We start from the raw sequence: 23090 nt of genomic DNA, 5'->3' as shown, positions 1-23090 counted from the left end.
GCTGAGTACTGAATTTATTGCCTTTTAGAACCAAAAATGTCTAAAATATTAGTCAAAAGATGAATTAAAACTGAGATCAAATAAAAACTGCTAATGGATTACTAATTATAAAACTTTTTGTCTAGGGAAAACTCCTTTATAATTTTATATGACAGGAAAACATAAAGTTTCTTTAACATTGTGGTAGTAAATTATTTGACCCATAAAAGGAAAAATTAAATTCAGTTAGTTAAAGTCAGTAATCACTCAGTAGCTCATCTATCAACCTGAAACTTGAATTGCTTGATTTCTAAAATGAAAACACATATAGATACTAAAAATAAGACTACCAAGCAAGCGTTTTAAATATAACAAAAATACATGTTTACTAAGCAAACTCGACAAAAATGTTTGTTAATACTTTATTAGTATTTTCTAATGGACAGAACATAACACAAACCAAATAAAATGTTTATTCTTTTTAGTTCAATAAAAATAATTGACATTCTGATTGTTGTTTCCTCTTTAAGGAAAACATTGATAGAACAGTTAGGCACACAGTTGACACTTACTGTACAATGATATGAACAAGTTATCTTTTAATAATTATAATCCTAAAATGTGCTCTTTATATTTTTCCCTTGTAATACAGGAGCCATGCTCCTATAAGCAAAATTTACTACTAATAAGCGAATTTTGGAAGGTGTGACAAAAAGACTTTTAAAACAAGTCCTTAAATAAAAGGATGCAGCAACAACGGAATGTAAATTGTTGGGTTAAGAAGACAGTTTAAACTACATCTCAAAACATTAAAAATTCATTTATTTTTTTTTTTTACAATTACTCAAATACACATGCATTAAACAAAAATATTGCACAAAACTAAAATTTTAGGTTGTGATATTTATATTGTTCTTAATTTTTAAAAAACTGGTACACTTTCTGATAGCACTTAACTGATTTTTTTCCAAACACCCAGAAGCACAAACTTAAAATGAGTGAACTGAAATATTCAAGAAAGTTTTTAATGTTTTTCTTTGAAAAAAATTAAGGCTAATCAAGTGCATCCATTGGTCAATGGCACAACTGTTTTCAGCAATTATTCAGAACACCCTAGTTATAGGAAATGCTCATCTAAGTGGTATATTTAAATTATACAATCAATTTTATAGGTGAATAAACTATGATGTTTTCTAAATAGTTTACATGTTAACTGAAAAATCAGAAAACCCAAACAAAGAATGATTAATTTATGAAGGTTCTTGCCTAAAGGCACCACTGACTTAAAAACACATTCAAAAATCAAATATCAGAAGACATAAAGCCTTTTAATGTATATATTCATATATGCAATAAATGCATTAAATGTGATAACTTTATTAAACATAGTATACTGTATTTGAATTATGGGTTAAATATTTTACACACAATTTGACCAAGTCATTCAAAAAGTATCTCTAATTTTAGCATGACCATGCCACTCTCTGATGTAAAACATAGATGTGCATAATGATGCACCACCTTTTTACATAAACTACCATCTGACATTTCTGCTTTTGAAATATAAACTCTTTTAAACAAAAATTACTTTAAAAACCCATTTAATCAAATAATTTTTGGTATGATTGCAGTTTTCTTGCAGGGCTCTGTTATGGAAATTTGCAATCTTACATGACCTTTCTTTCCCTGGCTGATGGCCAATGTTCCTCACATTTATATAGAAATGCTTTTTCACATGTACACAAAGGGCTCTTACATGAATTCTTCTGTATACTCTTAGATTTCTTCATGTCAAAAAATATACTTGAATGGGCAAGGGTATATATGAAAAACATTGCACTTATGGCCATGCTGATGCTTCCTACAGATATGTTTCACACATCCTCACTTTTAAAGCCTAGGACACAGGGAGGGGCTGGGGCAGAGAGACACACACAGAGAAGAAGAAATATTATTTCTTCCATCAGAGCTACTAAGGATCTTTTGTCACTTGCACATTGCAATGAAAAGGATTTCATTTATGTAATTCTGAAGAACATGCACATGCTGAATATATGCATACTGTAGGTATGCACAGCAGCATTAATAAATATGATTATTATTATAAAGCTTTAAAGGAAGGCTTTATTCTGTTAATAGACTTCACTCTGTAAGTAGGATCTAAGAGAAAACAAGACAGTAACATCTTGTTCCAATCTTAAAGCTCCCAAATAACTGGGATACCAATACTCTGTCCCTTTATCTTAAGCACCCAGACATTCTTTTAATACCAGGATCTTGGCTCAGTGGTCTGATAAGTAGCTTCACTATTTTAAGGTTTTAGTGTTAAATATTTTTAAAACAAAAAAAAGCTGACACACCCAAATCCTTAGTCAATGAAAGTACTTAAAACTATACAGAAACCCCGCATACAAGGGATATGAAGACTTCCGAGATGGACAAAATGGAGAGTGAGAAAACTAGGAAATGTAGAGGCTCCCAAACCGGAAAAGATATTTTGTTTTGTTGGTATAAAATTATTTTAGGGAATTAAATGTACACACTGAGGGGTTTTGCCTACTAACGAGTAGAATTTCACATTTTGTGAAATATAAACAAAAGCCTATTTTTAAAAATATTATAGTTGTTTTCATTATTTATTTTCATATATGTACACTGCAATAAAATTAGGAATTTGTACGTTTACATGACTAATAAGCTCATTAATCCTTTGATTTTCTATTTTGCAGTTACCTAAGGCAAGTCTAGATCACACAATTTAAAATCATATGGTAACTTTTAATAGAGTACTGTTTTCTTTTAATGCTCAAATTTTTGGAAGAACAGAATGTATTTGGTATTTCTTCCAACAAATTATACCCCCTTCTGTATAATCAGTAATCTGTTAAGATAAAACTAATATTTTAAAAACTTAAATGAGAGCCACCACTTCTTTTTGCACAAAGAATGCCAAAAGAAAACTTATAATTGCGTACCATAAGAGCAAAACAGAGCCCTTAAAGCACATAAGAATCAATTAAAATCTGTTTTATATTAATAAATAACAAATCCAATCAAATTCTGTTTTGATTGGTTTTATTTTATGCTCAGATTTATTTTATGTAACAAAACTATAATTCGGGTATGAGGTCATTTCATACTTTAAGGGCATTCTGTCACTTTCCCCAGACCTGAAACTGATGTTCCAAAGATCATTCACCTGGCTAATCCACACTGCATCAAAATGCTGACACAGACCTACAAAAACATTAGGCAAAACAAATTCCTCCAAATCATACACTGCACAGTCTCCAACGGCTAAACAAATTAGTCAATTTTTCTGCGAACCATTGTTTTGTGCTTTCCTTAGCTCTCATATATACACTCTGGCACTTTGTCATTGCTGAAGAATGCTGATTAGTTTGAAACGGAAGAGATCAACATCACTCTTGCTTGAGATGGGGGCAGTATCCTTTCAATGTTGCAAAATATGCACCAAATCATTTAAGACACGGAAATCTTTCTTGGTAGTGGCCGGATTACAGATGAGGATGAGAAGAACCACAGTCTTATGGATGTATTAATAATCTATTTTGAGACACTAAAAGACTAGTGCAGTCACAAGAGTATATGAGTTAAGCCCCAGAAGATCTGTCCATACCATTAGTCCTGGACAAAATGAACACCAGCTTCATAGATTGGAGTGTCACCTTTTCTGTAAAGAAGGCGCTTGAGTAGTTTGAAGTTTCTGTTTATATTTCTGCATCTGCTTTGACCGTGAATGCAGTCTGTTGAAAAGTTCACGGAATTTATACTGCGGAAATAAGGATTCTAAAAAGCCTTCTAAGAAGACATAAACCATTCTTCTATTTAACTGGTCGTGCTGAAACATTTCAAAAACACGAAGAATACCTTTCCGTGTTGTCTCAGCTCCAATAATGTGCTTCAGTTCATCTAAATGAAGAGGGGAAAAATACACATAATTCGTTATTCAAACAAAGAAAACACAAAGCCTAAACTAGGCCTCTTAGTCTAAATAAAGTATGTAAAGTGTACAGCAGAGTAACTGATAAATAACAGGTATCCAGTTGATGCATTTCACCTGTATATTTTAACTGAGAGTTAAAATTTATGCATGTCTGCCTCTGCCTGCATACATCTACCCATCCACTTATGTAATAGATACTGGGAGACAATACAGAATAGGAAAAAGAGATAGGATCCAGACTCAAGAGATCCCAAACTACAGTTACAATCCTGTCCCTTAATACCCATGTCATACTTATCCTGACTCTGCTTCCCCATTTATTACAAAGGGATTTATAATAACCCATATTCTTATAGCTGGGGCTTTAATGAGATGTGAAAAGTTATCTGTAAACTCTAAAACATTATCCAAATACAGTTGTCTCCCCTTACCTGTAGTTTTGTTTTCCACGGTTTCAGTTACCTACAGTAAACCGTGGTCCAAAAATATTACATGGAAAATTCCAGAAATAAACCATTCCTAAGTTTTAAATTGCGTGCCATTCTGAGTAGTGTGATGAAACCTCACACCACCCCACTCCATCTGTGAATCATCCCTTTGTCCAGTGTACCTACACTGTTATACACTACCTGCCTGTCACTTAGTAGCCAGATTGACTGTCACGGTATCGCAGTGCTTGTGTTCAAGTAACCCTAATTTTACTTAAAAATGGTCCCAAAGTGCAGGAGTGCTGTGTCTAATTTACAAATTAAACTTTATCATAGGTATGTATTTACAGGAAAACCATAGTATATACAGTTGAACCCTGAAAAACACAGGTTTGATCTACACAGGTTCACTAATAGGTGGATTATTTTCAATAAACATACGGGAAAACTTTCTGGAGATATGTGACAATTTGAAAAGGCTCAAGCAAACCATACAACCTAGAAATACCAAAAAAATTAAGAAAAAGGTAAGTCATGAATGTATAAAATATATGTAGATACTAGTCTATTTTATCATTTACTACCATAAAATACACACGAATCTACTACACATATATTCAACTGCATGGGAGTTCGGTGCCCCTAACCTCTGTTTTGTTCAAGGGTCAACTGTATAGGTTTTGGTGCTATCTGTGGTTTCAGGAATCCACTGAGGGTCTTCAAATATATCCCCTGTGGATAAGAGGGGAGAACTGTATTCCTACGATGTCTAATAAACAGTGAAAAATGCTGTAAAGAAACAAAATAATCCATGATCATGAATAAAGTTTTACTGGAACATAGCAAAAAAAAAAAAATAAAAACAAAAAAACCTAATCCATGATGTCAAAAAAATTGCAACATAGTAACAGGGCCATAAAAATACTAAAAGTACAAAGATTTTTACAATACAAAGAATTCCAGATGACATAATAAGGAAAGGTTCTCTTCAAGGATGTGACAACTGAAGTGGACTGGGGGCAGGATTTTGAAAGGTGCAAAAAGATGAAGGATTAGACTTGGTGGACAAAACATCAATGAGCAAATGAGCAGGAAGAAAAATAATAAGGCATGCTCAAGAAATGGAGGTGGTACAGTTTGGTTGAATTTTAGGATACCTGTAACAGAAAGTAGAGAATAGAAAACTGACGGTGCTGTGACCATCAGGGTGAGCAAATTTGGCATTTACCCATTGACAACACAACTAGACATACTGAAGTATGGGACAAACATGTACGATTATTGTTAATTATTCATAATCAAGCCCCCAATATTATAAATATTATTTTGCTGCTTTAGAAAGAAACATGCAACTTCCAAAAGGTCCATATCTAACAAAAGATACAAGTTAAAGCAAATATGTTGTGAATTTATACTAAAAACAGGCAAGGGATTATGTACATGTAAAATCATATACTTTTGTATCTACTCTCTCTCCCTTCAGAACTTCACACTAGTGTCATCTGTAATTACCACTGTCTAACATACTATGTTTTATATATTTGTTTTGTTTTTTGTGTCCCCTAATAGAATTAAGTTCCAAGAAGGCAAAGATAAGTATAAAGAGCAGTGTCTGGTACATGATACACTTTCAACAAATACTTACTTACTGAATAAATGAATTAAGATCTCTTCTAGCTGCATAACTGATTCTGTTTGTAGCACAATCTGCTTTATTTTAATAGCATATTAAATAATATCCTAAGTTATGATTCTTTTTCTAAAATGTTATTTCTACAATTTGCTTTTTACACCAAATCCAACAGTATGCAGGGCAGAATTAAGTCATGTGGCAAATTTCTAATTTAACTGACAAAAGAGAAAGCTGATCATTAAAATTTTATGATGAAAATATAGTTTTAAATTATAAGGAAACAAAATTATAGAAAGAGAAATAGGTATTGTGTGATATTTAAAAACTTACAAACATGTCTTGTCCATTCTGTACCTCCATAATTAAAATGTGGAGAAAAAATATCTAGGTGTTTTCAGAGATATTCATAAACAAAGAAGGGACAAAACAACCACCCCCTCCTCCCAGCCACAGAAAACCTCTCTTACTGGGAAGACAAATGGGACACTAAAGAAGTAACACAATTTAAATCAACAAAATGCCACCATGTATACTTTCTTTGGGATTTTGTTTTGATTAACAAAAATTAATAATGGACCAAGGAGTTGTTTCTATGTAAATGAATTCTCTGAATCTGTAATCTGTCTTTTCTCCTAAGCAGAACAAATATTCTTCCTGAAAACCTCATTTTTTATATTCTATTAGCCCTTTCATCATTATTTAACAACCTTACTTTCAAAATATTTCAAGTCAGCACAGTGAAGTGGTTAACAAGCTTTCAAGTCACTCAAAGCTCAGTCAGAATCCCAATTTGCACTTACTGGCTACAAAACCTTGGCTAGGCTACTTAGCCTCTCTGAGCTTCTGTCTCCTCAGATATAAAGCTATGATGTTAATAGTGCCCAACTTCCCAAAACTGTTATGAGGATTACTTAACAATATATGAGAAACGACTAGCACAGTGCCTGATATATACTAAGTCATCAAATGGTAGTTATAATCAAAAGGCAGCTAAACTAGCATGATCAATGCCAAAAATTCAGAGCAATAAATTAATGATATTTTTACCAAACATGCTCACTCACCTGGCATAATTGCAAGTAATTTAGTTTTTCCTGCAACTCTTGTCCTCATTCGGATAGCTTTATCTCTGCATGGAACAGTTTCTGCTAAAATGCCATTTGGCCAAAATGCATCTCTATTTAAGAAGATTAAATAAATTTGTAAACATTCTTGTTTTCTAATGATATAAGTTGATAAAATGTTTTCTACAGAAAATGCAAACGTGAATAGAAAGAGGAAAAGTTTCTGAAATTTTATATAGGTATAATGACATTCAACAAACATCAACTAACTGTAGAGTTCAATTTTAGAGGGTAAAAGGATAAACACAAGAAAAACAACAGATAAATTCTGCCCCAGAACAGTTCATAAACACTAACAAAGACAGCAAAATAGTCTATATAGATGACTGTATCAAAGCCATTTAAATTTGAAGTGGGCATCTGCCGTCTGAACACCTCATCCAAATATAATCCCACAATATCTTGAATTTGGATACTTTGGAGTTTAACAGCTGATCTCCCTCAGTTATGCCATCCCACTCCCCTTATAACTAAGTCAACATAAAACTAAATTCCATGCCCACACCTTATAGCTGGGTTTATTACAATGATCCTTTCACACATATAACAACCCATTCTCCTTAGCTTTCACAGTGTGCTTGATTCCTGTTCCCTAATTCTTGGTCCAATGGCAGAAGTTGAAAATAATAACTAAGCTTCCATCTGGAAATTGAGTCTGAGGAAGAGAAACTCCCCCAGGTGTTGTTCTTAACGTTCACGTTAGAAACACCCGGAAGCTTTAAAAAATCTTAATGTCCTGTCCTTCTGCCTGATAGATTAAGTCAAATTTCCTGGAGATGGGATCCAGGTTATCAGTATGTGTTAAGCTATCCAGGTGATTCCAGTGTACAGCCAAGGCTGAGAATCACTACTCCAGAGGAAGATCATCCACTTACCCTGAAATACAATGAATATTCTGGGGTAGGCAGTCCAACTTTTGAAAACAGTATGGTACAGTGGGGAAAAACTTAGTTTCAGATTAGAAAAAACAGCTTCCCCACTTTTCAACATGAGAGCCTTTGGACAAACTACTTAATTTCTCTAATCCTCAATTTCCTCATAATGAAACAGAGATGAAAATATCTACAACTCATAAAATAGTATAAAATCAGAAAGCGTACATAATGTACTGCGCACAGTGCCAAGCACACAGCTAGTGTTCAATATTAATAGGTCCCTTCTTGCTTCCCTTCCTTTCTTTCAAAGTACATGACGTCACAAACTTTTATGCATTGCTTATATTCACTTTTAGAAAAGAGGTTTATTTCTCTACTATCTGTGCTTTCCCGGATGGACTGCATCTTATTTCTCACTCATCAGCGATTAGCAAAGTGCTAGGCTCAGAGGAGGGGCTAGTACCTTTTTGTAAAATGAATATATAAGTTAGAGTTTCTATGCTGCTTAATTGGTATTCTTTTCAAAGTTGCAAATACTTAAGAAAAAATTATACTATGGCCAATTAAACATTATTTATTTTTAAGTTTTTATTTAAAATCAAAGTTAGCAAATACAACTGAGAAAAACTAATTCCGAAACTACAATTTTAATTACATGACCATGCCATTTCTACACTAATATTTCAATTATCTTACATAGGACTGTAATAAAATGCAGCTTATCATCTGAAAGATTTTTCCTTTATACTTTTCTATTTTAGTTTTAAAGAAACAAACATCAATAGGTCCATGGGAGAAATGTTTATTATAATTCTTACAAGTCTTTTTGCTCAGCAACGATGACTCAAACCAACTTTATTGCCAGGAAGGAAAGAAAAGCAATGAAAGTTAATTAGGGATAACAATGCTAAACTCTGTACTACCTGAAAGAAGTGACTGTGTCTTAAGATATACCTGAAACGTTTCACTGAGTCAGCTACTTGTTCGGGTGAGGTCATCCAATCAACATGATCAACTATTTTTCTGAAAGTAAAAAAGTTTAAATGAGTAAGCTTAAAATTTTAGAAGGTGAATAAACATGACTTTCATGGAGCAAGCAGTTTAATTTGGGTATAAATTCTCTCTTACAGCAACAGACTGCTTTAATGATCTTCTTAAAAGAGCCAAAGAAGGAAATTATCCCATAAAGGTTGAGCAATCTACTTCCAGAAGTACAACTTTAAAAGCTATGTAAGATCAGACTCTGGAGGGAAAGGGGGACATGCAGAGGGGGTAGGAGTGGTACCTATTAATAGTATCGCCATATGTAGCTCTAATAAGTTGTTGCAGTAGGTTTTTGATATTCCTTCGCAACCACTGATTTCTCTCTTTTAAGTCGAATACTTCATCCATGAGAAGCAGCATTACCCTAAGTGGAATATTGTCATCCACCTGACAATATGGGGAGAAATATAAATAAGTTTACTTTAATTAGCAATCTACTATGAATGGCTATTTTTGTTGCTTTTGTAAAATGATTGGTCCTAACTCACAAGTCAGGGAACAAGTCACACTGTAGCCTTCATAACTTGACATTTCATTCTAATTTAGAAAAAAACATTTCTGGGCCGGCCCGGTGGCGCACTGGATAGTGCGCCGCTTGGGAAGCGCGGTGGCGCTCCCGCCCGAGGGTTCGGATCCCACATACGGACCGGTTCCCGCTCACTGGCTGAGCGAGGCACGGGGGCAACACCGAGGGTTGCAATCCCGTTGCCGGTCCCCAGTACGGGGGCAACACTGAGGGTTGCGATCCGTTGCCGGACACAGAAAAAGACAAAAGAAAAAAAAAAAAAGAAAAAAACATTTCTAACAGTGACTTTGACAGAATACAAAATTTTATAATCTTACAATGATGTGTAAATTCCAAAGCTACAGTTTAAAAAACTTCCGAAATGGATTCATAATGGTCTTAGGAAAAGATGACTTGAGTCTTATTTTTAGTAGAGGGTGTACGAGTTTGATAAGGCAAATGCTAGACCCTTTACCTGTTTTCTGATGCATCTTTTCACAAGAATAAAATATTCTCAATATCTTTCTGTATTTAATAGAACAAAACATAATCTATACACAGAATAATTTGTTTTTCTTGGTTACGTATTTCCAGGAAAAAGAAGCTGAAATTCAATCCAGCACACAACTAAATTAACATTACAAAAGTCATATATTTCACTAAATTACTAGAATTTTCCTTTAGCTTTTAACAACTAAAAGTTAGTATATTTTTATTATGGAATATTCAATTAATGAGGTAAATAGTAAAGGAAGACAATGGGAATGCTTTGATGTGAAAAAAATGTATAAAGTAAAAAGCAGGTATGGATTTATCAACAGTGTAATTTAAATACTGAGAAAAAAAATCACAAGTTACACAGTTTTCATTGCCATGTTGTAAACATTTTCTTACTGCACCTTCCATTTCACAAATTGAAAGCTTATAGCTTAAACCAACTAGGGGAAAGAGGGGGACCCATTTCATTTCTGAGTCAGAATAGATACTGCTCTATTCTTTGATCAAATATATTCATACAAGTTTGGGACCACATGACAATTTCAATAAACAGTTAAATGATAAAAACCACATAACAAAAGGTATAATGTTATGGATATTATACCAGCAAAACTTATAATAAAATATTCTAAAATCATCTTGAAAAAGGAAATACATTTTGCTTAAGATAGTTTACTATAAACAAATTCAATCAGAAACTGAAAGGAGGTAATTATAACTTTAAAATAAATCTAATCTGCCTAATAGAATAGAATACAGAACCCAGAAAGAGATCCAAACAAATATGATATTCTGATATGTAATAAGAGAGAAGTATAGCATTGTGAGGAACAGAGCAGTTTCGTCAGGACCCCTCACCTCAGGTCTGATTGGGGGTGGTGCAGCACATTCTTTGTAAACAAGTTGTGAGGGGGGTGGAGTTAGTGGCACCGGGGTACTTTTAGCTTGTTGCTATTGTTGTGTGTTCTTCAGTGTGTGAAGCAGCAACTTGGGTTGGCAGAGTTTGTGTCTAAAAACAGAGCATGTTTACTTTGCTGGCAGCTGCTCAGTTTTTTCTTTGGACTCTGCCTGCAGCTGCTCAGTTTCTCTTTGGACTTCCTAGCTCTTAGACGTGTGTGTGCTCAATGAAGACTATTCTTTCTTCAACCGCGGCTCCAAGGACCTCTTTCCTGTTACCTAGCTTGTAAACCTGCATGTGAAGGGTTTGTGAATGGGCTTGAGGGGTCTGTGAGCCCCAGACCCAGCCCTAGCTCTACAAATATAGTGTGGAAAAGATGGCCTTTTCAGTAAATGGTGCTTGGGGTCAATTAAACCACGAACAAAAATCAATCCCAGATGAGTTGAAAATCTAAATGTTAGCATGGTAAAACAAAAAAATTAAAAAAAAAATCATGGGAAACATGTTTGTGACCTTGCAGTCGTACAGATTACATATACGAGCACACATCAAAAAGTTCATGGAAAAATAGAATTAAAAGAAAATATGGAGTTTTTGGAGTACCCTCACGCAGTATACAAAAGCAGCCCATATGGAAGAAGATATTTGCAATACATGAATCTTACAAAGAACACATATTCAGATTACCTAAGGCACTACTTCTAATCAAAAAGGCAAAGACAGCCAAGACAACAGAAAAATGCGCAAAAGATCTAGACAGACACACAAGACAGGACACTCAAATGGCCAATAAACACATGAAAAAGGTGTTCAACGTTTCAATAGTCATCAGAGAAATGTGAATCCACATGAAATACAATCAGAATGGCTAAAATTAAAAACAAAAAATATTAAGTATTGGCAGGATGTTGAACACTGGAAGGCTCATGTACTGCTGGTGGCTCTTTAAGTGGTACAAATAATAAAAAAATAGTAAAAAACTTTGGCAGTGTCTACTAAAACTATACTTATGCATTCCCTTCCCTTTGACCCAGCAATTCAATTACTAGGTATAGACCCAACAGAAATGTTCCTTAATTTTTAATCATAAGACATGAGCTAGAATGTTCTTAGGAAAACTATTCACGAAACAACAAACTGTGCTATATTTACAAAATGGTAGTCCCCCTTCATGGTTTTACTTTCCGTGGTTTCAGTTACCTACAGTCAACCATAGTCTGAATACATTAAATGGAAAATTCCAGAAATAATTCATAAGATTAAAATTGCACATTCTGAGTAGTGTGATCAAATTTCATGCTGTCCCACTCTGTCCTGCCCAGGATGTGAATCATCCCTTCCATTAGTTACTTAGTAACAGTTTTGGTTATCAGAACAACTGCCCTGGTATCACAGTTCCTATGTTCAAGTAACCTTTATTTTACTTAATAATGATCCCAAAGCTCACGAGTACTGTGCCTAATTTATAAATTAAACTTTATCATAGGTATGTATGTATAAGAAAAAACATAGTATATAAAGAGTTCAATATCTTCTGTGGTTTCAGACATCCATTGTGGTCTTGGAACAATCCCTGAAGATAAGGGGGAAGGAACTACTGTACCATAAAGCCACAAGAATGAAGAAACTACAGTCGCACAAAACAACATGGAAGAATATCACAGTGTTGAGCATAAAGAAAAGCCAGACTCAAAGGAGAATATACCTTACAGTATAAAGTTTAAAAGCAGTGAAGAAGTTAGGATAGTGATTATCCTTGGTGGGGGACAGGGTCATGACAGAAAGAGAGCACGACAGGCTTTCTGGAGTTCTGGCAATGTTCTGTTTTTTGTTCAGAGTGCTGATTACATGGGCATGTTCATTTTTGCAAGAATTCATCAAGTTTAACATAAAACGTGCACAATAATGATACATATACATATTTTACTTCATAAAAAAGTTAAAAAGATCTGCCAAGTATTATTTGAGTTGCAACTGAATACTACCAAGAATAAAATCAACTCACATTATCATCAAGTTGAGCTGAGACTCGACAATGTTCAGGATCTGAATCAGTCTTTGGAATTAAAGGAGGCATCTAAATTTAAAAAAAAAAAAAGTGAACACACTAAAGCAGACAGTGAAGAACACAACACAATAATAAACCGAATGTACTAGCATTTGATTTGGTTTTTGGTTCAATATAGGTAAAGTTTAACAATCTAATTTTTGAAATCAAATATAAAGGAGTGACTATTTCATTACCAAAAAGTTTTTCTTCCTTTAAAAAAGATTAACTTTTGAGTTGGGAGGGGAGATTAGTTAGTCAAACTCCCATACTTTTTAGAAGAATTTAAATCTAAGAAAGGTTAAATGACTTGAAGACCAAATGGTTAATAGCATAGCCAAGGAACAGAACTCAAATCTTCTTTCTTTCACCATAAAAGAGCTCTTGACAGAATGTTAACAGGTTTAAGGAATTAATCAATTGTTGGATAAGTTATAGGCAAAGACGGACAGAAAAACCAGTGTTAGCTAAAAATCACTTGTCAGCACAAAAAGGACCATTGAGATCACTGATTTTAACCCCTTCACATTATTGGTGAGGACACAGAAACCTAGAAAAGTTCAGTAACTTTTGTACAAAGTCATGAGTAGTAAGCACCAAAACCGGTACTGGACAATCCTCATTTTAGTGTCAGTGTACTTCGCTACAATTAGAAATACAGATGACACATCAGAGAAAGTATGAGAATTAATAGAAAAGTATAATTTAGCATACTATCTTAGGAGTTGTCTCTATCATTGAAGAAAATCTATCTGTGTTTTTATATTTTCCCTTCACTCGAACATGAACTAACAAACAGAAAATTCTAATAGCTATATGTTTTCTTCCACAGCCTTGATCACAACTTTAAATAACAATGTCAAAATTATAAAAAATGTAAATTTGGAATGCAACAAACTACTTGGTCCAGGACTTTTATCTGCTAATGCAATGAAAAAGCTTCCTGGGAAACTTTTCTATGCCACAGTAATGTATGGCCCCAGAAACTGACAGCGGTGAAGGACTTTTCTTCCCTTTGATCTGGTGGTTATGGTCACTTTATCATGTGAATCAGGAGATTTAGACTTTATGTTTTCTGAGGGAATATTAGTATAACTGATCTGCACAATAGCACTTGCTTATTTGCTACTGAACTTAATAGCATTACAGGATTAAAAATGGCATAATGGAATAAAACAGTACAAAAAATGTTAACTTTACTAATTTTAAGTATTTGTTTTAAATGGATTTTAAAACTCTATCATAGCAGAGACTGACAAGTGACTGAATTTTACAATACTCATTTCTGATAAGAATTTATTCTCTTTAGTTTTTCATTCTTTATGAGACTATATGTCTACAGGACCTTGTAAGGAAATGAGATGAAGCAAATAAAGTAAATCCAGCAGGAGTTCAATACATCTTAGTCGACATAAAAAATAGTTTGCTTTAGACATTTCTGAAAATGAATTCTTACCTTGAAAAATGATTGTTTTATGTCTTGACCTAATCTTTCTGACATTTTGCCCATGTTGTCTGACATTTTAGTCATTCCCTCTGCCAAGCTATCAGGAAGGGATTTAACTGCATTTGAAACATTCCTCATAGAATTGCGAAGGGGATTTACAAAAGTGTCCATCTAAAAGGAAAAAAGACATTAGAGCATAACTCATTATGTCAGATATGTTATTTAACTGAGAAGCCTGGGAAAATACAGAATGCAACACATAAAAGAGGCAATAACTTTCCAGTCTACATTATGTAATTGCATTTTAAAAGTACAGAACCGTTGTCTTCAGCTTGTCTTAAAAATGTATTTTCACACTCACATACATGATTTAAAAATTTGACATGAGGTTATTGCTAGAAAATGAATATAAGCTTTGGCTGCCTTATTAAACAAATTCTAAATAAAAAAGTTTTCAAAAACAGCAATTGACGCAAGTAGAATTAGCCACTATATACTTGTGCCACAATTCAAGGCAACAATAACCTATTTTGAGTAGATACTGAAAAGAAAACAAGCAGGTAAAATAAACAGAAAGCTGAGATAACTAACAAGTATTTAAGATTTATTTAAAAATAATTTTAAAGATACATTATATGCTCAATTAAAATCTACTGAGGAAATTTAGAGCCCATTGCAAAGAAAAAAAAAAGAGAAATTGCAAATCAGATATGTAAATCATATTTTAGTAAAGTAGAATTAAAAAACTACATAAGAAAATATGACCAGAGATACAAAAAGGGATAAAAATCTCCAGAGGGACAGGAAGCAAAAATGATATTCTAACTATACAAGTACAAATGTCAAATAATTTCGGTTAAGAAAAGGAGAGACATTTGAAGAAACCAAAGTAGTTGCGCATGGGACTCTCTGAAGGGAGAGATTTTTTAATAGACAGAAACAAAAAAAAGAAGGAAAAAACCCACAAAACACAAGACCAAAGTCATACAAATCTACAAGAATATTTTCCAGCAAGTGTAGAGTCTCATAAAAGCTACCAAAAAAACCAAATTATGTTCCATTCAAAAAGAAAAAAACAAAACATAATAGTAGTAACAAAACAGAACCTCACTGCACAGGGAACATAGGACAATGTTCAGATAATAGTAAGAAGACAAAACTCCTTTACTCTATGTGTTCATGCTTTAATTAAGAAAAACTAGAAAAGGTGAAATAAGTATTATGAATAAGAAAAAGTGAATTTCAAGATATCTGTAATAAGGTTGAGAATTTCAGTTACTTCCTGGCTAAGCTGAGCCAACAATATTATAGATATGCTTGATGGAATATCCAACCTTAGGAGGGATATGGTCAGAGCACAACATAGAGCAGAAACCAGGATGAACATGGACTTGGAAAAACACTGGTGAAGAGAGACACAGAGATGAAAAGACAAAGCTAATTCTCACCTATGGCTGATTCTCGTGTGTGTGCACATGCATGCTTGTGTGTGATTCTTGTTCTGTATACTGTAGTTTTTTGGTTAACCAGAACAGTGTGTTCAAATCAATCAGGACATCATTTTAACACTGTGGTTTTTAACTGTAAACATTATAAATAAGCTAAGTCATGGGAAAACAACATATGTAGAATTCTAAAGAGAGATAACCATAACAATATCACACTTAAAATGTGCAGCTTGAGGAAACACTGCCAGCTCTTTAATAAGATGCAATGTTCACGCAAGAGATAGAACTTATACCTCCCAGCGGAAACTTGAGTTCAGCTAATATGACTTACAAATTGGTTAACTGAACAGAATCTCACATGCTATCTAGGTACGGGGCTAAACTACTACTGATACTCTTAAAATAAGAGAACCTAAATCTATTTAATAAATTGTTTAAAATAATAATTTAAAACAGTTGCTTGTGCACTATCCCAGACCTACAGAATGACTTTCTTTATGCATACACAGAAAACACACAAAAGGTACTTCAAAAAGTTCATGGAAAAATGGAATTAAAAGATGACATGAACCTTTCCACAAACTTTCTGAGGACCCCTCATGTGTGTATGTGTATGGGTGTGTACACTTTTTTTTTTTTTTTCAATTCCTGGGGGTTAAGCCCAAGCATTCCTATTAGGAGGGGATTAGGGTGAGAGTGAAAAGGAAAAACCTCCACAGGTGACTCTGATACCTAACACTGAAGGAAGTAAACTTTTCATAAGCATAAAAGCAGAGTCCATCATGGTATGATAACATTTCCAAAAACAGGATTTATCTTAAAATAATAGATGTTTAGAAGGAAACAAATACACAAATCTTCAAATTACCAGGCACAGGAGTAAATTACAGATTGCCAGTACAAGTATACACTTAGCTTGACTTACACAGATGCTGTCTATTCATTCAATACCACCCCAGTTATCTGTATTGGTAATAGCACATACAATGAAATTTTATCCGAAGTTTGGATCTTTAACTACATATTAAAATGCCTTCACACCATTATACAAAACTGAATAGAAAGATACTATGTGCACAGAGGAAAGCTGCTTGTCAGTTACTCTTTCTAGGAATTGTTTCATAGATTTTGCAAAACTAGGACAAATTGTGCAACCAAATTAAAGTGTTATAAAAGTATTATTTTTAAAGCTCTGAATAGCCACTGATACAATGGTTGCAGATGATTTTCTCTAATGGCTATTTAATTTCCAGTGAAATATAATTACGGAAAAAATATTAAATTATAACTTAGCCAAAAAAGGAAATGTACCTGAAAACCCCAAATTCTTGATATGCATAAAATTATTCTGACAATCTAAAAGAGGTCAAGATGATCCTGGTGATTGCCAATATGATTTATGAAAAATTTATGTTATTGTGGATTGCCAGAAATAATTCAAAAGAATATTTAGACTATATTAGTAATTTTTTTTAAAGTGTTACGTAATTGTTTGGACATATATATGTGCTCCTATGGATTGGTTAAAAAAAAATTGTGTACAATTAATATGTTTCTTTTATCTCAAAAAGCTATTATCAATTTATTGGTTTATCCTAAAAGTGATGCAATCCTAAAACAGAGGAAATAAGGTACACAAACATCAAAAAGATGGAAGACTGGAATACATCTCTACTGACAAAACTGATTAAAGTTGGAATTTTAAACTCAGTCACTTCAATCATGAAATACACACATAAGCACCATAATTTTTTTTTTCACCATTCTGCAACTTGTTATTGAAACAAAGCATTCAACTTACAAACGCTAACATTCATTAGGAACCTACCCCCCCCCCATTTCTCCCCAACCCGCATAAGAGGCATGAAAAGCTCCTCCTCTGCAACAGGGAGGCCCAAGGAAGGGAAGTGTCCCAGGCAGCAAGTCAATAAATGTGATATGCCACATCAACAAAATCAAGGACAAAATCATTCGATTATCTTGATAGATGCAGAAAAAGCATTCGACAAAATTCAACATCCCATTAAGATTAAGATGAAGGCTCTCAGCAAATTAGGTATTGAAGGTAAGTATCTCAACACAAGAAAAGCCATGTTCAACAAGCCAATCACCAATATCATCCTGAATGAAACAGTAACAAGACAAGGATGTCCACTCTCACCACTCCTATTTACCAGAGTACTGGAGGTACTACTCAGAGCAACCAGGCAAGAAAAAGAAATAAAGGGCATCCAGATAGGAAAGGATGAAGTCAAATTTTCCCTGTTTACAGATGACATGATCCTATATATAGAAAAACCTAAAGACGCTACAAAAAAACTCTTAGAACTGATGAACAATTTCAGTAATGTTGCAGGATACAAAATCAACTTGCAGAGATCAGTGGTGTCTTTATACTCTAATAATGAACTAGCAGAAAAAGAATTCAAGAAAGCAAGCCCATTTACAGTAGTCAACAAAAAAATAAAATACCCAGGAATCAACTTAACGATGTGAAAGATCTCTGCAAGAACTATAAAACACTACTGAAAGAAATTAAAGAGGATACAAAAAGATGGAAAGACATTCCATGCTCTTAGAATTCCATGTCCCATCAAGATACCAATAACATTCTTCAAGAAACAGGAAAAACAATCCTAACATTCATATGGAACAACAAAAGACCATGATTAGGAAAAGCAATCCTGAGCAAAAACATTTAAAACCAGGAGCATAACACTATTTCTCTTCAAATTATACCACAAAGCTATTATAACCAAAACAGCATGGTACTGGCATAAAAACACTCAGACCAATGGAACAAAATAGAGAAACTGGAAATTGACTCACACACTGATCTCCGACAAAAATCCAACTGATCTTTGACAAAGGAAACAAGAACATACATTGGGGAAAAGACTGCCTCTTCAATAAATGATACTGGGAAAATTGGACATCCATATGCAGAAGAATGAAACTAGACCTGTACCTCTTGCCATATACCAAAATCAACTCGAAACAAATTAAATACTTAAGCATAAGGCCTGAAACTACAAAACTACTAAAAGAAAACATAGGAGAAACACTTCAGGAAATAGGACTAGACAAAGACTTCATGAATAAGACCCCAAAAGCACAAGCGACAAAAGAAAAAGTAAGCAAATGGGATTATATCAGACCAAAAAGCTTCTGCACAGCAAAGGAAACAATCAACGGAGTGGAAAGACAACCTACAAAATGGGAGAAAATATTTGCAAACTATACATCCAACGAGGGACTAATATCCAGAATATATTAGGAACTCGAACAACTTCATAGTAAAAAAACATATAATCCAATTAAAAAATGGGCAAAGGAGCTGAGTAGACATTTTTCAAAGGAAGACATACAAATGACCAACAGGTACTTGAAAAAATGCTGAAAATCACTAATCATCAGGGAAATGCAAATCAAAACCACACTGGGATATCACCTCACGGCAGTTAGATGGACCACTTTTAAAAAGACCAAAAATACCAAATGCTGGTGAGGATGTGCAGAAAGGAGAACTCTTCTACACTGTTGGTGGGACTGTAACATAGTACAGCCATTATGGAAAACAGTATGGAGGTTTCTCAGACAACTACAGATAGAACTACCATATGATCCAGCAATGCCAATTCTGGGTATATACTCAAAGGAATGGAAATCGTCATGTTGAAGGGATACTTGCCTCCAATGTTCATCATAGCTCTATCTACAACCCGAAATATGGAACCAACCTAAATGTCCATCAATGGATGGCTGGATAAGGAAAATGAGGTATATATACACCATGGAATACTACTCTGACATGAAAAAGATGAAATTCTGCCATTCACAGCAACATGGATGAGCTTGTAAAAACTTGTTAAGTGAAATAAGTCACACAGAAAGAGAAATACCACATGTCCTCACTCATAAGTGGGTGCTAGGAAGGAATGAAAGAATGAAGGAAGGGAGGGAGGATAAGGAAGGAAGGCAAGAAAAGGAGTGAAGAGAGGTAACAAGGAAGGGGAGGAAGGGGAAGGAGAGAAAGAGAGTTGGAGGGAGGGACGAAAGACCACAATAGTACGTTAAACTTTCAGAATGAGAGAATAAATCTATGTTTACTAGAGATGGGATGGGGGAAGGGAGGGAGGGCTGGGAAGACATTGGGTAAGGGGCACCAAGAGTAATTAAGATTTGTCATACATAATGAATGTGCTAATAATATTAATTTGATCATATGTTGTACACAGGTGATGGTAATCAATGCTGTACCCCCAAAATATGTATAATCAATTATGCTTCAATTTAAAAAAGCAACGACAAAAAAACATTAGGACATTAAAATCCAACATCCTAGAGTAATCATATGAACTTTTTAGATTTACAATTGTTAATTCCTTCATCTTTTTTAAAAAGGTTAGTCTTTTTATGGAAGGAGGATGGTGGGGACATCCTTTTTCTTTTTACATTTTTATTTAAAAGTAATTTCAGACTTACAAAAAGTTGCAAAAATAATCCAAAAGAGTTGCTGCATATCTTTCACCCTGCTTCCCCAACTGCTGTACTGCTCTTGCTACTATTGCTGCTACTACCACTAAGAGTAAACATTTATACAGAGGCTATTTATGTGCCAGGCAATGTAATACGTAGAATATCTCATCTGACTTACACAATGCTCTAAAATGAGGATTAACACCTTCGTTTCTTGAGGAAACTAAAGTACCAAGAGGTTAAGTAACATGCTCAAGGTCATAGCTAGTTAATAGCAGAGCAGGGATATGAACCAAAAGTTGTCAGATTTCAAAGCTTGTGTTGTTGCCCACTAAGTAATCTTGCCCAATTTGGGCACTTAATCATTTATTGTCTTAACCTAGGATCTTATTCCAAATATAGATCTTGTACACTATTTTAAATCATTTAAAATATTTTAAATACAGTTGTGCATCGCTTAATGACGGGGCTACATTCTAAGGAATGCATTGTTAGGCAATTTCATCGTTGTGCAAACATCATAGAGTGTATTCACACAAATCAGGATGGCATAGCCTACTGCACACCTATAATCTTACAGGAGCACCATCATATATATGGTCCATCATTGGCCAAAACATCTAAGTGGCACAGGACTATAAGAAAGATTTTACTCAAGAGGCATAAATACTTTCAGAACACATCCTACTTAACACTTTTCTTATCCTTACTCCATGAAAAAGACATTTTCTCCCAGTAAGAAACATTTCCTTCAAAAGATAAGAAAAGCTTGCAATCTGTCTTTGGCAAACTTTTCTAAATGCACCATTTCAAAAGGATTTTTTTTCCTCTTTCAATCTTCTGCTGTATTACAATCTACATATAAAGACATGAGTTTATAAATAGTAGATATTTCTATCAATATTAGGCTTAATAAATCATAGAAAATAAACACACCAAAGAGCACTTAATAAAAATTTTCTAGTTTTAAAACATACATATAAATCTAAATTTATTTCCTTTTATTAAAAAACAAAGTATGGGGGCTGGCCCAGTGGCGCACTGCTACAGTGCGCCACTTGGGAGCGCGGTGGCGCTCCCGCCGAGGGTTCGGATCCCACATACAGACAGGCCGCTCACTGGCTGAGCGAGGTGCGGGCGCAACACCGAGGGTTGCGATCCTGTTGCCGGTCCCGGTCTGGTACAGGCGCGACACTGAGGGTTGCGATCCGTTGCCGGTCACGAAAAAAAGACAAAAAAGAAAAAAATAATAATAATAAAAAAAAAACAAAGTATGAAAACAGACCAAAAAAGAAACCCAATGTAATGGTCTGCTTACCTTGCGAGCAAAATCCCCTTTCCCTTTACTGTAGGCTTTGTTCTCAAGGAAATCATACACACAGTGAGCCAAAGCTGGGGAAGCTTTCATCATTTCAGGTGTTAACAGTAACTAACAGGGAAAAAAAAAGGTGTTGCAGATTAACTAGTTTTTATAATCACCTTATAAAAAGTTAAGAATGTATAGCAAATAATTTTAGTTTCATATTTAAAACCCAATTATACCGTTACAAATAATTCTACGATGATGAACACTTTGGTGTGTATTCTTCCCCTCTGTTATTTTGATTTTCAGAGAATCCAATGTGAAAGTTGTCCAAGTATTTACTAACCTATTTTAGGCCTTATAGCTTATACTAAGAAGATCGACACTAGAAAATTATGATATTTACATAATAATTCTAAAATTAATATTGAATAGAAATAAAATTTTATGAAATAGAAAGTACATAAAATAATCCAAACAAAAACTTTGAAGTGCTACAAGTAAGTCAAACAAAATACTGCTTTCGCAACTGCTACTGATATAACTTAACATTCTAGCTTACTTCAATGGAACAAGTTTTGACATATAAAGTTCCTTAGCTAAAAAGTGTACAGTACAGCCACATTTAAAAGATACATTTACAGCACCAGATTTTGGAAAAGGTGGTCATTTTCTAAATCTAAAAAACAAATAATAAACATTTTAATGGAACTGAAGACAGTACTTTTTCAAAAATCAAAATGTTTAACGAGGGTCATAAGAATTCTATCAGACATTTAGCTTCAAACCAAAAGATAACAAAGGTGAACAAGAGCAGATATTTAGATTCTTTCAGTACATAATTACAGTTATGGTTACAAACAAACCCAGTCACAGCTATAAATATTTGAGAGAGGGAGAGAGGGAGAGCGAGAAACTTTCCAAACAAAATATCCAGTATATTATTACCCACGTGTCACTAAATTCTAAGTCAGGGGTCAGCAAAACTTTTCCTGTAAAGAGCCAGACAGTAACTATTTTAGGTTTTATGGTCCACAGAGTTTCTGCTGTAACTATTCAACTCTGCTGTTTGTAAAAGCAGCCATAGATGCTAGTAAATGAAAGGGATGGCTGTGTTCCAATAAAACTCTTAGTAAAAACAGGTGGTAGGCTGGAAGTGGTCTGCAGTCTACAGGTTGCTGAGAAGTAGGGAGCTAAATAGTGGAACACTATAAACCTTAAGTGATGCCTTGTTTAATTTTCATGAGAAAACTTTATAAACCACAAATCAGTATAAAAATTAAAAAGTGATGATATTATATCTGGCATCTGGGTAGCCAGGTCTAAAACAAAGTTTCTGGGGATCCTAAAACTTTATGCAATAAGTCACCTGTGAGACATGTTTTATTATTCCACAAGAGAAAACCATATGCCCA

General features: G+C 34.1%; 1 protein-coding gene across 1 annotated transcript in view; it reads right to left on the bottom strand.

Moving 5' to 3' along the window:
* Positions 1-385: 385 nt before the first annotated feature.
* Positions 386-23090, bottom strand: part of SNX13 (sorting nexin 13) — a gene marked incomplete at its 5' end in the record, with an annotated part of 59611 nt that continues 36906 nt past the window's right edge. Inside the window, 7 exons of the mRNA XM_008593367.1 lie at positions 386-3912; positions 7072-7184; positions 8961-9029; positions 9292-9437; positions 12957-13028; positions 14455-14616; positions 21691-21801. Coding sequence (XP_008591589.1) covers positions 3665-3912; positions 7072-7184; positions 8961-9029; positions 9292-9437; positions 12957-13028; positions 14455-14616; positions 21691-21801 — 921 coding nt within the window. The remainder of the gene's footprint in view (positions 3913-7071; positions 7185-8960; positions 9030-9291; positions 9438-12956; positions 13029-14454; positions 14617-21690; positions 21802-23090) is intronic.

The sequence above is a fragment of the Galeopterus variegatus genome, unplaced genomic scaffold (genome assembly GCF_000696425.1).
Source record: "Galeopterus variegatus unplaced genomic scaffold, G_variegatus-3.0.2 Scaffold9048, whole genome shotgun sequence".
NCBI lineage: Eukaryota > Metazoa > Chordata > Mammalia > Dermoptera > Cynocephalidae > Galeopterus > Galeopterus variegatus.
The sequence above is the reverse complement of the archived record's forward strand: the minus strand, read 5'-3'. Positions and strand labels throughout refer to the sequence as shown.